The 17,349-nt window shown below is 45.3% G+C and overlaps 1 protein-coding gene across 1 annotated transcript in view; it reads right to left on the minus strand.

Annotated features, from left to right (window-relative positions):
* Nucleotides 1-13,831, minus strand: part of PDLIM1 (PDZ and LIM domain 1) — a 71,090-nt gene extending 57,259 nt beyond the window's left edge. The window contains exon 1 of the mRNA XM_006831173.1: nucleotides 13,660-13,831. Within this exon, the coding sequence (XP_006831236.1) occupies nucleotides 13,660-13,755 (96 nt within the window). The 5' untranslated portion in view covers nucleotides 13,756-13,831. The remainder of the gene's footprint in view (nucleotides 1-13,659) is intronic.
* Between the last annotated feature and the right edge of the window lie 3,518 nt (nucleotides 13,832-17,349).

Here is a 17,349-nt window from a genome sequence, read left to right on the forward strand (position 1 = left end):
TCAGGGATGGAGAGGGGCTGTGTGCTGATGGCTGGGGGGCGGGCCTGTGTGGTGTACCCTTTGGTTATTTGGTGATGCATGGAGGGGACTGTAATCATTGCAATGAAACGAAATATGATATGATGGATGTAAAACTGATGTTCTCCCATGTAAACCCACATAATTCACAATAAAAACTTTTTTTAAAAGAAGTCTCCTAACATCCCCTCTGAACCCAAGGCTTTTAACAGCTCTTAAGTACCATCCTTAATGAGGCAGAAGTGGTTTAGTGGAAGACTTGGACTTAATTTTGGTCAATAATCTCTTATATAGTCACTACCTGTATGGCATTGAGGGTTGTGTGTTGCTAAACTAAACAGGTTTCAGCGGAGCTTCCAAACTAAGACGGACTGGATATCTACTTCCAAAAATCAATCAATTAAAAGCCTATAAACAACAATAGTCCAATCTGCATCCAATCATGGGGATGGCACAGAACCAAGCATCAGATGTTTCTCCCTTGTGAATACAGTCATCTTGAGTCAGGGACCAACACAATAGCAGCTAACAACAGCCACCACCCCTAACCACTCACTAGACATGTAATCTGTGCCTCAGTTACTTTATCTGTCAAATGAAATCCATAATAGTAGCAATCTAATTATGCCTTCCATTTCATTTTTGACAACTTCCAATTTACCTATATTCATACTTCATATATTCCATGTTCCAATTATTAATGGGTGTTTGCAGCTGTTTCTCCTCACTGTGAGCTGTGCCCCACCAGCAAATGAAGCTCCCAAAAGCTTTCCTCTGCCCATATCATTAAGGTCCACACACTACTTTGAGGAGGCGGCTCCTCCCCAGTCACTTCTTCCAGCACTATATCTGACAAAGTTCTGCCACGGTTCATCAGGTTTCTCAATGGCTAATCCTTCAGAAGTGGCCTGCCTCTTCTTCCTAGTCTGTCTTAGTCTAGAAGTTCCACTTAAACCTATCCACCATGGGTGCGCCCCTCCTGGTATTGAAAATACTGGTGGCATAGCTTTCAGCATCACAATAACACACAAGCTACCACAGTATGACAGACACACTGACAGAAAACATATTCACTCACTCACTGCCATCAAGTCGATTCCAACTCAACGCGACCTTGTATAAGCTTTCTCAGGCTGTTAATCTTTATGGGAGCAGAAAGCCTCATGTTTCTCCTGCTGACAATACATAGTTGTTCTTGTTGTTAGAAGTTGTTGAGTCGCCTCCAACTCATAAGAAACCTATGCACAACAGAACAAAACACTGCCCGGTCCTGAGCCATCCTCAACAAGAGTTATGTTTGAGCCCACTGTTGCAGCCTCTGTGTCAATCCATCTTGTTGGGGGTCTTCCTCTTTTCCACTCACCTTCCACTATTCTAAGCATGATGTCCGTATCCAAGGACTGGTCCCTCCTGACAATAAACCCAAAGTACAGGAAACAAAGCCTCGTCATCCTCACTTCCAAGGAGCATTCTGGCTGTGCTTCTTCCAACACTGACTCATTTGTTCTTCAGGAAGTCCATGGTACTTTCAATATACTTCACCATCATAATTCAAATACATCGATTTTTCTACAGTCTTCATTATTCATTGTCCAACTTTTACATTCATGTGAGGCAATTAAAAACACCATGACTTGTGTCAGGGGTAATTTAGTCTTCAAACTGACACTTTTGTTCATTAACATTTCAAAGAGGTCTTTTGCAGCAGATTTACTTAATGCAGTATATCCTTTGATTTCTTAACTGTCGCTTCCATGAACATAGATTGTTGATCCAAGCAAAATCAAGTCTTTAGCCATTTCAATCTTTTCTCCATTTATCATGATGTTATTTATTGGTCCAGTTGTGAGGATTTTTACTTTTGCTTTACATTGAGGTGCAACCTATACTGAAAGCTGTAATCTTTTATCTTCATCAGTAAGTATTTCATGTCCTCTTCACTTTCAGCAAACAAAGCTGTGTCATCCGCACATTGCTGGCTGTTAAGGACTCGTACTCCAATCACGATGCCACCTTCTTCATATAATCCAGCTACTCAGATATTTGCTCAGATACAGATTAAATAAGTATGGTGAAAGGATAAAACCCTGGCACACACCTTTCCTGATTTTAAACCATTCAATATCCCCTTTATCTGTTCAAACAACTAACTGCCTCATCGTCTGGGTACAGGTTCCTCATGAGTACAATTACGTGTTCTGGAATTCTCTTTCTTCACATTACTATCCACAGTTTGTCATGATTCACACAGTCAAATGCCTTTGCATAGTCAATAAAGCACAAGTAAACATCTTTCTGGTATTCTCTGTTTTCAGCCAAGACACACCTGACGTCAGCAATGGTATCCTTTGTTCCATGTCCTCTTCTAAATCTGGCTTGAATTTCTGACAGGTCCTAGTTGATGTGATCAGTTTTGAATTGCCTTCAGCAAAATTTCACTTGCATGTAATATTAATGATATTGTTCGGTGATTTCTGCATCCCATTGGGTCACCTCTCTTTGGAATGAGCATAAATAGGGACTTCTTGACATACGATGAGTGAGTACCTCTAGTGCTGCATCTGTTTGTTGGAACATTTCCATTTGTATTCTGCCCATTTCTGGAGTCTTGTTTTCGACAACGCCCTCAGTGCTGCTTGGACTCCTTCCTTCAGTGTCATTGGTTCTTGATCATATGCTACCTCTTGAAATAGCTGAACACTGACTAATTCTTTGTGATACAATGACTATGTATTTCTTCCATCTTGTTTTGATATTCCAGCGTCATTCAATATTTTGCCCATAGAAGACTTCAATATTATAAGCCAAGGCTTGAATATTTTCTTCAATTCCTTCACCTTCAGAACTGGTGGGCATGCTGTTTCTTCACTTTTGGTATTCTAACTCCAGGGCTTTGCTCATTTCATTAAAATATTTGATTTCATCTTCTTGAACAGCCATTTGAAATTTTCTGTTCAGCTCTTTTACTTCATTTCTTCCAGTTGCTTTAGCCTAGTCATAGTGCTAGGCTCTCTCAATTCCATCTCATTCTTGACAACTTCCAATTTTCCTATACTTATACTTCATACAAGGGGCCCTGGTAGCACAGTGGATTAAACACTAGGCTACTAACCTCAGAGTCAGCAGTTCGAACCTACCAGTCACTCCATGGGGAAAGATGAGGCTTTCTGCTCTGGTTAAGATTTGAAACTTATATACAGGGTCACTATTTGACAGAACCAATGTGGTGGCAGACAAACATCACCATCACACTTCACACATTTCATGTTCTGATAATTAACTGGTATTTGCAGATATTTCTTCATATTTTGAGTTGTGCCACATCAGCAAATGAAGGTCCCCAAAACTTAACTCTATTCACATCATTAAGGTCAACTCTACTTTGAGGAGGCAGCTCTTCTGCCCCAGTCTTATTCTGAATGCCTTTCAATGTGAGGGGCTCATCTTCTGGCATTATATCTGGCAATGTTCCATTGCTATTCATAAGGATTTCAATGGCTAACCATTCAACAGTAGTTCGTCTCTCCTTCTTCTTAGTCTGTCTTAGTCTGGAAGCTCCACTGACACCTCTCTACCCTGAGTGAGCCTGCTAGTATTTAAAAGACCACTGGTATAGTTTCCAGCATCACAGCAACACAGAAGCCACCGAAGTGGAACAAACTGGCAGATAAGTGGTGGACCATATATAGTAGGTACCTTACAATATTTTAATAGAACCACTCTATCCTGATGCTTTTGATGTGTTAGTCATAGTGCTAGGCTTTCTCTATGCATTCCTCACCACAATCTTAGACGGCAAGTACTATTATTCCCCTGTTACCAATGAGCAAACTGAAGTTTCAGAAACAAACATACGCTAAGACACACAAACCAAGAAATGGACAAGACAGTGTTAAACCCACATCAGGGTAATATCACCATTGCATTTTTCAACAACATCAAGCAATCTTTAACTCTTGTTGCAGTATAGAGGAAAAATATAAAGCAATAAAGTCTAACAGTTTATCATGCCTGGTAATTTAGTTTTTAAAGAAGCTATGTGAGTGGGAACCAGTCCAAAAAGTTTTGCAGTTCAGTTTTTACCTCAGGGGGGTATAACTGGGTGTGGGGAAGGCTTTTGCCTTTTATGCATTCCACACTTTTTGAAATTATTTGACCTTCTTATAATAAGCATGAGTTTTTTATGTAAACCTTGTATTGAAGAGAATGCATAAATCATAAATATTCAGCTGGATGAATTCTCAGAAAGAGAGCACACCTGTGGCACCAACACCAGGTAAACATTACCTGAACTTCTGAAGCCTCACCCAACCCCATGACCCGTTCCTATCACTTTCCTCCCTGCAAAGGTTGCCAACGATCCTGACTATAAATAACTTTTGCATGACTAATTTTACATAAATGGGAACATACAGTGTTTACCCTTTGTGTCTGGCTTCTTTCTCTTAAGAGCTCATGTGTGTGTGTGTGTGTGTGTATGTGTGTGTGTGTCCTCCATGTCATTCTGCATGGAATAGTTATAATTCCTTTGTTCTCATTTTGGGGGCCATTCTACATCGTGTAACTATGAAACACCACTGAGTGGATTCTGACTCAAAGCAACCCTATAGGAGAGAGTAGAACTGTCGCATAGAGTTTCTAAGGTTTGGAGTGACTGCTGCGTTCAAACTGCTGACCTACCAATTTGTAGCTAAGCATTGTAACCACTGTGCCACCAGAGCTCCTCATATCCATCCCTCTATTGGTAGCATAGTGGTGACGAGTCAGGCTCATAACTACCTGCCGTTCTAAACTACCAGCCGTTCCATGGGAGAAAGGTGAGGCTTTCTGTTCCCTTAAAGATTTACCACCTCAGAAACCCTATACAGGGTCACTATGAGTCGGAACTGACTCTACAGCATACTACCACCAACACCATTGGTAAACACCTGAATTGTTTATAGCTTCTTAATGTGAAAAATACTGCTTTGAAAATTCTTGAACATGCCTTTTGGTATACCCAGTTAGACACATTTCTGCGGCGTAAGTAACCAGGTGTAGAATTGTTGGGCTGTAGTTAATAGGTTGTTGTTGTTGTTAAGTGCCATCGAGTCGGTTCCGACCCATAGTGACCCTGTACAGGGTTTCCGAGGGTGTAAATCTTTACAGGAGTAGAAAGCCTCATCTTTCTCCCACGGAACGGATGGTAGTTTCGAACTGCTGACCTTGCGGCTCGCAGCCTGATTCGTAACCACTACGCTACCAGAGAAGCATGAATGTTTTTAATCTTATTTTAAAGAAATGGATGTGACTGGTTACTGCGTCACTCAGATTTAAGCTATCTGTATGTATCTTGTAATAGGTACTTATGTTCTATTGTCATATCTACCAAAATTCAGCCCTGGGATCTTGGTCAGGAATTTTACCCCTTACAAGGCCACTGCTTCCTACGGAAAATCAGTGTTATTGCTCTTGGTCTTTACCAAGAAGCCAATTACTGTACATGAAAAAGTCCTCCACTCAGACCTCAGTTACAGTTGTGTTTCAACTCACCCACGATGAGTCCATTAACAAATCAGCCACCACAAAAGGTACAATTGCCTTTCCAATCCTGGGTCTTCATGGATATATGAAGCTAGGCTTGGCTGCCACCTTTCAAGCCCATCACTGGCTGGGCACGGTGCTCCTGTCCACAACCCAGTCACCTTCATTTGCTACAAAATCTGTCCCCAGATCTCCTAGCCACACAGGTAGGCCTTTCTCAAGGGAATCTTTCAACTCCTCTCTTCTGTTCTCCATTATCCCCCTGGACATGATATTCCCTAGATGCACAGTCAATACTCCCAGGGGAGGGCCCATCTTCTGACCTTTCCAGGAGAGGGCTGTTCTGTGGGATGCTCTAAGTTCCAGGGACAAAGCAGCTGGAAAGCCATCCCAACCACTCCTCGAGCACACAAGAGGTTCTGGGGAAAAGCAGGGAAAGGTCCTTCCCCTACTGCAGAGGTTGGTGCCCCATTAGCACTTTTCAGAACTCTGAGCTAAGTAATATTATTAATAATGAAATACTGACAGTTATGGCTTACCAAGAAGGTTGAATACCGCAGCTAAAAGCTAGCCCGGGAGTCTGACTGCCTGACTTCAAACCCCAGCTCTGCAATTTATTTATTGTGTATCCCGTGTCTCGACGTCACTGGTTGTAGGGAATAAAGGGGGGGGCGATGCAAAAACAAACCTGGTACAGAGTAGGTACTCAAAATATGCTACCTTTTATTAATGTAGTTAAGGAGCTCTGGTAGCATAGTGGTTATAAAGTGGGCTGCTAACCTCAAGGTCGTCAGTTCGAAACAACCAGCAGTTCCATGGGAGAAAGATGAGGCGTCCTACTCCCGTAAAGATTTACAGCCTCGGAAACCCTGTACAGGGTCACTATGAGTCAGAACCGACTCCATGGTACTTAACAACAACAACAACAATTAATGGTACAGCAAGTAAAACCACAACTCTGAAGCCACACTGTCCTGCCAAATTCCAGCTTTATTACTCACTAACTGTATGACGCATGCAGCTAACTTCTAACAGCTAACTTTTCCATGCCTCAGTTTCCTCATCTGTGAAATGGAGATCTTAACTGCACTTACTTCAGACTTGTGAGGATCACTGAAGGAATATTATAAAGCATTTAGAATAGTGTCTGGCATAGAGAAAGTCCTCTATATGTTTTAACTATGGTTATTACCACAAGCGATAAAATAAACATTTCTCTAGCACCCCAAACAGGCCTTTCACATGAAACTCTTCCGGGTATAATTAGAGGTTCTTATGATTATTAAAATATAAACTGATCTGAAAACAGTCCTGAATTTCATAGTACATTTTTCCAATCAATACTTGGTTTGAAAACTGCTGTTTGATAAGCATTCCACCTCAAGGTTGGTTTGAACCGCAATGCTGGTAGTGCAAACTCAACTAGCCACTCCTCTGAAACCCTATACAGGGTCACGATGAATCAGAACCAACTAAACAGCACTTAACAACAACAACATAAGAGAGGCTGAAACACTTCTTTAGAATTAAAAAATGTTGCTGTTGTTAGCTGCCTTTGAGTTGGCCTCCACTCATGACAACTGCATGTGTTTACAGAGCAGAACAGCTCCTGAGGGTTTTCGTGACTGAATCCAAAGGGTTGGTTTATTTTGTTCATTATTTTATCATTGGTCCTGGCGTGGTGCTGGAGGGGTAAGCCCTGGGCCACAAGGTCAGTTTGAAACAAAAGGTCGGCAGTTCAAACCCACCAGCCACTCCTCGGAAACTCTATACAGAATCGCTATGAGTTGGAACTGACTCGACAGCACTTAACAACAGGAAGGTCCAGAGAAGGCATATGACTTGCCCAGGGTCACCCAGTGACATGCACAGGATGGGACCCCCAACATGATTCCCTGACCTGAACAAGAAGTCCCAACAGTTTCCTCAAGTTTTCCCCTGACACATCCTAGAAGTCAAATCATCATTTAAAACGGAATTTTCTGACATAATTACTTTTGCTCATTTCTAAGTACACTCTCCCCTCTCCTTTACAAGGAAGCTAGGAAGTAGTTCAGTCAATGACAAGTTGTATACATTCACATAGTTACCTACCCTATGGAGTCCCGGTGTAGCGCTGTGGGTTAATGTGCCAGACTGCAAAGCCATCTGAACTGCACGGTTGGCGGTTCAAGCTCACCAGCCGCTCCTAGGAAACCGTATACATGGTCGCTACGGGTTGGAACCAACTCAATGGCACTTAACAACAACAACTCCTAACCTATGGTCACTTCCCACTTTGTAAAAGGCAGAGAATAACATCTTTCCTCTCCTCTGTGGAACAACAGTATGTATGGCCTGGGCAATGTGCAGTCTGGAAGCCAGTCCTGGCCTTGTCCACAAGAGCAATTCCTTGGTGCTTTCCTCAGGCCTCACCAGCTTTGCAGAGTGTGAACTACAAGACAAAATCACCTCGGTCACCTGCCAGACTACAGGATCTTAAAGCCATGCTTCCTCCCCTCTCCTCCTGAAGGCAAGCCAGCACGACGGGCATCCAGGAGGCTAGATAAGGCGGAGGGTATCTGGTCAGAGGGCCACAGTGTACAAAGCCAACAGCAGGTCAGCTGGAGAAAGATGTTGCTGCCTGCTCCTGGAAAGACTTCCACTTTTGAAAATGCTCTGGAGCAGCTCTACTCTGTCCTAACGGCTCACTAGGAGTCGGAATCAGCTCCGTGATAACAGTCAGGTTTTGGGGGGTTTGGTGAAACTTTAGAATCCCTGAGTGATGTAACTGCTTAAGCACTCAACTACTAACTGAAAGGTTGGTGGTTCAAACCTATCCAGAGCATCTTGGAAGAAAGATCTGGAAATCTGCTGTCAAAAAGCTAGTCTTGAAAACCCCATGGAGCGCAGTTTGACTCTATCTCACACATGGGGTCACCAGGAATTGGGATGGATTCAAACAACAATGGGTCGGTTTGGGTGATACTTGAGCAACAGGCACAGCCATTTACCATAAAACCATGGGGCTCTCAGGCCAGGCTCCCCCAAGAGGCAAGGTGGCAGCTCCTCCAACTCAGGCCAGCCCCTTGTCGCTGGCTCCACCCTTTCCTGTCTTTCGTCCGTTGCTTGGTGAGAAAAATAGTCTACACAAACTGAGCTACAATTTTGGCCTGGGTATGGAATGGGTTCTCTGAAGGTTTCCCTTGTAAGCAACTAGAGGAAATAAGAAATTGACATGGGAAAAAGAAAGTTCAAGGAGATGGACAACTGTAGGCTTGGAGCAGGAACCGACAGAGGAAAAATCTCAGCGTATGGTAGCAAACATGCCTGGTCCATCAGGAGCCTAGGCTGGGCCTTAAATGGGAAACTGGCTAAGGAAAAAAGCTAGTTTATGCCCATTCTAACTTAAAAATCAGGACTGAAGTTTTAAGTTTACCACAAGGTTGTTGTTGTTAAGTGTCATCAAGTCAGTTCCAACTCAGAGCAACCCTGTTTAGGGTTCCCAAGGAGCAGCTGGCGGGTTTGAACCACTGACCTTGGGGTGTGCAGTCCCGTGCCTGTCCTACAATGCTACAAAGAAGGAAAACATTGAGGAGTGAAAGAAGCTATTCAACAACAACAACAAAAACACATTCTGTAAGATTTTGTTTGGGGGGAGTGGTGGCTTTAGTATTAGAATTCTCCCCTTCCATATTGGAGACCCAAGTTCGAGTACCAGACAATTCACTTCCAATGTAGCTACCACCTGACTGTCAGTAGAGGCTTGGGTGTTGTTCTGATGTTGAACAAGTTTCAGTGGAACTTCAGATTAAGAGAACAGTAAGAAAGGTCTGGCCATCTACTTGTAAAAGCCAGCCAATGAAAACCCTTATGGATCACAATAGTCTGACTGGCAACCGATCACAGGATGGTGCAGTACTGGGCAGCGTTCATTTGTGCACATGATGCTATTCATACACCAAGCAAAGCTAAGCACTGGTGTTCAGGATCATATGTAGGTGATAAAACTATAAAGAAAAGCCAGGAGGTGATTACCATAAATCCAGATTAGTGGTTACATTTACTAAGCTTCTGAGGGACTGACAGTGTTCTAGCTCTTGTCCTGGGTGGGGATTATAGAGGAGTTTGCTTTATAGTCATTTCCTATGTATTTGTTTTATGGCCTTTTGTATTATACTTATTTCACAATAATAAAAGAATAATAATAAGCCAGAAAAGAAAAAAGCAAACATTTCAGTACATAAAATCAGACAGTTATATTCAGAAGCTTTAGCAATTTAACAGAAGACTTGAGCCAATACCAGAATAATTCGTGCAAGAGAAAGCAAACATAGTTATTTAAATAAAAGGCACTCCTCTCTCCCAACCTAATTTTATGGTTTACTTTGGTGTGGAGACTTGAAGTCTACACATACAAAACCATACTAGCAAACTCTTTCTGCCCAGAATAATAATGTAGTACAGCTACCACCCAGAGGGTTCGAATAATTCTTGTCACTGATCACACTTCCTGACTACAGGGCATTCTCATATAACCAACTCACAGTCCAAGACTGTCTACACAGTGGGCAGTTCAAACTCACCAGCCCCTCCTGGAATCCCTATACAGGGTCGCTATGAGTTGGAACCGACTTGACAGCATTTCACAACAACAACAACAACAACAACAACAACAGCCACATAGGGTTTCCAAGGAGTGGCTGGTGGGTTTGAGCCACTGACTTTGTGGTTAACAGTCCAGTGTTTATCCTACACATCATGCCAGTAGTCCGAGGCTGATGTTATCCCCATTGTAAAAATAAAGAATCTCACTCCAGGTACAGCTCCAGTAAAAAGCAGAAAGCCAGTCAGCAGCATATCTCAGGACCGGAGACACACACACATACACACAAGCTCAGGGTCCCTTTAAGATAAGAATTTTCCCATTCCCAGAGCAGGGTGACCCTTTTTTCATGTGGAAACAATGAAATGATGAAAGAAGTATAGATTACTATCAGCTTGAGAATGTCACCTCCTCTGAGTCACTTTCACTCGTCCCTTAAAGCGCCTTCCAAAGGGTGTTGTAAAGACTAGCTTCTCCACCCACAAGAAAAAAAACATCATCTTCCCTCACTAGACCAAAAGCATTTTGAAAATGGAGGTGTTTCCTCTCATTTCTTGGTCCTGGGGCTTTGTCTGAGAGTCGTGGTGTGGTACTGCAGGATAATGCACTGCACGGGACTGCAAAAGTCCATTTGAACTGCAAGGTCGTTTTGAACTTCAAGGCCATGGTTCAAACCCACAGTCGCTCCTCGGAAACCCTAAACCGGGTCCCTATGAGTAGGAGCCGACTCTATAGCACTTAACAACAGCAACAGGGCTTTGTAGGAGTCCTGGTGTGACTCTGTAGGATAAAGCACTGCACTGCTAACCATAAAGTCAGTGGTTCAAGCCTACCAGCTGCTCCTCAGAAACCCTACACAGACAGGGTGGCTATGAGTTGGAACCAGCTCTGATGTTACTTAATAACAACAACAAGGGCTTTGTATAAGGCCTCTGGGTTGTAAGCGCTCAGCTGCTAACAGGTTGGTAATTCAAACCCACTCAGGGGAGCCTAGGAAGAAAGGTCTGGCTATCTGCTTCTAAAAGGCCACTGCTGTGAAACCCTCTGGAGCACAGTTCTACTGCGATGCACATGGGGTTACCAACAGTCAGAATCCACTCAACAGGAACTGGTCTGTTTTTGATTTTAGGTTTTTGCACAGTGGCATGGTATGTACTCATCACACATGTGCTGATCGATGAATGAATGGATGAATATAGAAAGGTCCAAACTAATGCATTCACAGTTAGTTGTTTCCCACCTCATACCATCATTCCTACATGATGCTGCCACTTACATTCAGATTTTTAAATGACAGGTGATAGCTGCCCTTTTAACAGATTGCCAATACAGCCTCTAACGACTTAAAAAAAGGCTTCATGTCACATATAAATCTGCGAAGTGGAGAGGGCTGACAGGTTAATTATAGACACAAAGAGCCAGGGCAAAAGGACTATGTATGAGGTAAGCGAATCTAAATGTGCAGAGGCAATGTCCTCCCAGGGCAAGCATTTATTAGTAAGACACACAGCCAGTTTCCGCTCTGTGCCAGGCGTGGGAGTGGGGGTCTAGATTTGGGGAAAGCACAGTTTCTAGTATTGAGAAATTCAGTCGGTGGCTGGGAAGACAGTGTGTACCTAGGACAATAATCAAAGACATCTGGCAGGACAAGGTGTGTAGGTGAGGGACAGAGCTAAGAACTGGGTTGCCTACTCCTTGGGTTGCACAATCGTCAGAGTAGGCCTCCCGATTAAGTCAAGCCCACCTAGAAAGAAGGGTGGGTAGAATTGGAACTGGCAGAGACACCAAGAAGAGGCCCGGATTCTTCTCCTGCACCTCCTACCAAACTCCTTCAGCTACTGGAAGTGTGTGGACTTAAGTCAAAAGACTTGTAGGCACTTTTCAGGCCTGCTCAAGGAATCCGACTGCTTAGAAGGCTTGGGTGGCAAGTTTGAGGTGTGCTATGCAGTCAGATGGGCCTTCCAGCAGGGCGTAGGGCGTGGCCAGCTACCGCCAAGGGTGTGCACCCTTCATTCAAGCAAAAACCAGTCACTGATGCCTTCTTAGCCCTGCAGGATAAGCACTGGACTGCTAAACACAAGATCGACAGTTCAAAACCACCAGTTATCTCTTGGAAACCCTATACAGGGTCACTAGGAGTCAGAACCAACTCGATGGTACAATGAATGAATGTGGCAACTTGAAGTAAGTCATCAGCTCGTGTTTGAGCCACACTAGAGTTAGGCAGGGAGTCCTGGTGTGGTACTGCAGGATAAACACTGGACCTTAAGGTCATTTTGGACCACAAGGTCGGCAGTTCAACCTCACCAGCTGCTCCTCGGAAATCCTATACAGGGTCGCTATGAGTCAAACTCATTTCACAGCACTTAACAGCAGTAACAGCAGAGCTAGGCAGAGGGTCACTATGAATTGGAACCTACTGGAAGGGACCAAACAGCAACAATAGAGCTAGGCAATAAAAGGTCATCAGTTCAAACCCACCCACTCAATAGCTTCTTGGGAGAAAAATCTGGGGATCCCCAGGAAGCAGTTCTACACTGTGACCACAGTCAGATGTGGTCACTCTGCGTGGCAATCGGCATCTTGACCATACCTAACAACAATCAAAGCCTGGGCTTCCACACTTGAATAGCTTATTCTGGATTTCCCTGGGGTTTCCACTTCATTTAGGGATGATAGGTCTGTCGGTCACAAATGGAGCCTGGGCCCTTCCAAGCAGATAAGACCTTTTAATTTTTCAGGCAACACCCCCTCCAAAACACATAGAACACCCAGGATGGGCACCTCATCCCACCCCAGTACCAACTCCCATTCATCCCCTGAGGAAAAACGGTTGGAAGGATGCTAATTTCGGAATACCTGGCTTAAAGATAGAATGGTCACCTCCCGAAGGAGAACGAAGGAATGACCAAGAAAGTAATCTCAAGGGGGTTGTTTGGTTCCAATACTAGGTTTTTTCGGGCCATTATCAAGTCCCCAAGAGGAAAACTAGTTTCGATTGTTGTTTTGTTAACCCCACCCGCCACACAGTTTTAACTTTCCACCCATTCCACTTCTTTTTCCAGATCTTTCCTGCCGCTTCCAAACTGCTTTTGCCACTCTAAGTCAAGGGAGACCTGGGAAGTCCCATCTCCTAACGTGCGCGATCTGCTAGGGCCCTCAAGTCGCAGTAGGTTCACAAAGCGCGTCCACACGCGGGCCGCGCTTCCGGGGCGTAGGAACCAAACTGCCTTTTTCTATTTTGCCCAGACCGCAAGTGCGCGCCGGCTGCCTGCCGGCTAGCAGGGAACCGCAGCACCGCGGACCGGGCAGCGGGAGCGACCGGCCCCAAACGCTCGGAGAGTGCCCAGCGCCCAGTGCATAGCGCATCCGGTGCACCTGGACTCGCCGCCGCGTCCCGGCTCCATCCCGTGCACCACCAGCCACCGGGTCCGACAGCGCCCGCGGGGACCCAGTCTTCCCAAGACTACCCGGCGCGCCGCCACCTGGCCCCCGAGCGCCTGGCGCTCGCGCGCGTCCCCGGCTGCACTTACCCGGGAAATGGCGAGCGGCTGCTCGAAGTCCTTGCCCCCCACAAGGCGGAAGCCCCATGGTCCCGGGCCCTGGAGAATTATCTGCTGGGTGGTCATGGTGCGGCAGCGGCGGCGGGTGGGACAGACGGGATAGGACGCGGCACGATGTGCAGGACTCCCCCGGGCAGCTGTCGGAGAAAGAGCGCGCGGCGCGAGGCCGGGAACCTGGGGCCACGGCGGGTGGAGCGAGGGCGGGGAGGGCTCCGCCCCGGCCGCGTCGCGCCACTCGCCCCGCCTGTCTCCCTCGCCGCTCCCTACAGCCGCTCACAGCCCTACACTGGCTGAGAACCCGGCCCAGAGACGAGGGGAGAGCGCCCCGACCCCACCCCAGATCCCAGCACACCTTCCTCCTCCCTCCTGTCCCCACCGAGCCCCACCGCTCCCTGCCCTGCCGCTGGCGCTAGGTGAGAGAGGCGGGTTCCAACCCACCACGGTGGAGGTAAACCCGTGTTTGGCCCTTTCTTAAAAAATTAGTTTCAAAGTGCTATGCAAATTAAACCGTCTGAAGTCAGCTCCATTTTTTCCATTTGCTTTTTGTAAACAATTGTTATTGTTAAAGTGCCATCGAGTCGGTTCCGACCCACAGCGACCTTCTATAGGGTTTCTAAGGAGCAGTTGGTGAGCTTGAACCTCTCCAACCTGTGGTTCAAACCGACTTTGCAGTCCAGCGCATTAACCCACAGCACCACACCAAGACTCCTTTGTAAACAAATGTTGTTAAGTGCCTTTGAGTTGGTTCCGACCCTTTATAGAGTTTCTGAGAAGCGGCTGTTGAGTTTGAACCACCAACGCTGAAGTTCAAAGGACCTTGCAATGCAGCGCATTAACCCTCAGCACCACACCAGGACTCCTTGTAAACAATAAAAAGAATGGTATTTAAATGGCGCTTTCCGCATGATTTCATTGGATGCTTTGAGACATTGGATGCTATGAGGCCTTTAGCCCATTTTACAGATGAAGTAATTGAGGCTGCTTGATATTTACAAACTTGCCAGAGGCCACAAAACACCTCAGTAGGGTGATAGGACCACTACCCCAGCTCCAAGCGCTAAAGAGCTCCAAACGGCAACTTTTCTAATTCGAATCAGGCCATCACAAGCTTTTATCTTTTGGACTTCCTGATCTCCCTGGAAATTTTCACATTCTCTCTAGGTTCCCAACTTCCTAAGAGTTAATGGACGATTTAAACTCCAAGTCTGGGGCACACCAAGGAGTTGTTTAGTGCAGTCAAGTCTGTTCTCATAGCAACCCTGCACAGGATTTCCATGGAGCAAATGGTGGATTTGAACTGCCAACCTTTTGGTTTGCAGTACAGTGCTGATCCTACAGCACCACACAAGGACTACAGGCCAAGGGTTAAATGCATGGAAATCGGCCACTCGCCTTCTGCCTGGGATCCCGATCCTCCTCCCCTGGGGTGCGTGCGTTCTCATGGCTCCCCATCTACCTGGAAGGAAAGCCCAATCCTTAAAATGCCCCCACTGTTATCCACAGAATGGTCGAGATTCCCTCTCTGTCCTCACCCTCCCACCCTCCTACCAAGCCGGCCTACAAACATCCCTTTAGGGGTTTGCATGCTCCCATCAGTCTGGAATGCTCTATTCCAGACTTCGCAACTATTATCTCTCTGTTCCAAGTTCTCTCTTCAGTGAGGCCTTCTCTAAGCCCCCTATTTCAAAGTTGCTCTCACTGTGAAAGGGACCTCGGTGGCTCTGACAGCTGTGGCTCTAGAGAATAAACACTGGGCTGCTAACCGCAACCCACTCGGAGGGAGAAAGATGAGACTTCCTGCTCCCATATTTACAGCTTCAGAATCCCTACACGGGGTGGCTATGAGTGAGAACAGACTCCACAGCACATAAGCACCACCACCACCAAAGTCAAACAAACAAAATGAATAAAAAGCTTGTACTCTAGAATGGGAGACGTGGTGGCGCAATAGTTCAGTGTTCCATTGCTATTGGGTAGGTAGAGGCGGACCTACAAGAGGAAAGACCTGGTGATCTTCTCCCTTAATGATTGTTGTTGTTAAGTGCCATTGAGTCTGTTGGATCCTGTATAGGATTTCCAAAGAGCAACTCGTGGGTTTGAACCTCCGACCTTGTACTTAGCAGTCCAGTGGGTATCCTACAGCACCACACTGTTGTTGTCCGGTGGTATCGAGTTGGTTTCAACTCATAGCGACCCTGTAATAGGGTTTCTGAGTAGTGGGTGGTGAGCTTGAATCGCCAACCTTGCAGTTCAAAATGACCTTGCAGTCCAACATATTAACCAACAGCAGAACACCACAGCGCCACACTAGGACTTCCCTTTAATGATGACAGTATGGGGCAATTCTGCTTTGTCATAGAGATTGGACTCCACTTTAGAGCACACACCAACTCCCTCAGCTTTCTCTACTTTGTTTTTCTCCTTTGTATTTATCACAACCTCACTGACTCTGTGGAAGATGCCTGGTGGTGCAATGGTTAAGCACAACGCTTCCAAATGAAAGGTCATCAGCTCCAACTCACCTGATGTTCCACGGAAGACAGTTGTACGGCGGGTAGCTATGAAAACCCTGTGGGGCCATTCTACTTCGTCCCATGTGGTCGCCGTGAGTTGGAATCTACTGGAAGGCACGGGGTTTGGACATAATCTATAGGATTCCCTGGGTGGCACAGATGGCTAGTAACCAAGAGTTTCCTAGTTTGAATCCACCCAGAGTTGCCTCCTTAAGACAGGCTTGAAAGATCACAGCCACGAAATCCCTACCCAACAGTTCTACTCTGCAATACATGGGATTACCAAGAGTCAGAAGTGACTTCATGGCAACTGTTCTAGGTTTTTGGTTAACAGACTTTTTAATCTGAGAAAAAATGCATACAGTTACAACCAGTAACCAGGTGTATCTTCTAAGGTGCCTTTGGGTGGGTTTCAATCGCCTGTCTTTCAGCTAGTAGTTGTGCCACCCAGGAACTCCAGGCTCGTGGTGGTGGTATGCTGTGGAGTCGGTTCCAACTCACGACAACCCCGTATAGACTTTCCGAAGCTATAAATCTTTAGGGGAGCAGAAAGCCTCATCTTTCTCCCATGGAGCTATGGGAAGACTCGAGTCCACTATGTCTCTAGGGCTCCTAGGGACTCCATAGTAGGCGCCAATCCACGTCTATTCTGTACATATGCAGGGCACTCGCACTAGTGTGAGGACATCTGTCTTCACTTGCTCCATTGTTAACTGTTCTTAGTTGCAGTCTGCTTTACAAGGCAAGAACTAGGAAACAATCAACTCTTTCTGGGCCCTGATTCCAGCGATATCATTTAAAAGGAGAAAAAAGCTATATGTACAAAGATATTTATAGCAGCATTATTTATAATGGCACACGCACACACAGAAAAAAAATCCACTGGAATTAGCCAATAACAGAAAAGTGGCTAAATATGGTATGGCCATGTGAAGGAATAGAATGCAACTTGGACCTGCTAATAAATAACTAGAGAAATTACAAGGAGACAGGAAAATGCATTTTCAAAATAGGTAAAAAATGGTAGAACAAATTTTTTTTTATATCATGTTTATTTTCTTTTTAATCAGAAGGAAGTACAAAAACTAATATTGTATGGGAAATGGAATTGGGAGAATTTTTAAAAATAAGTTCCTCTAATGATGAT

This window comes from Chrysochloris asiatica, unplaced genomic scaffold (assembly GCF_000296735.1).
Source record: "Chrysochloris asiatica unplaced genomic scaffold, ChrAsi1.0 scaffold00003, whole genome shotgun sequence".
Classification (NCBI taxonomy): Eukaryota; Metazoa; Chordata; class Mammalia; order Afrosoricida; family Chrysochloridae; genus Chrysochloris; species Chrysochloris asiatica.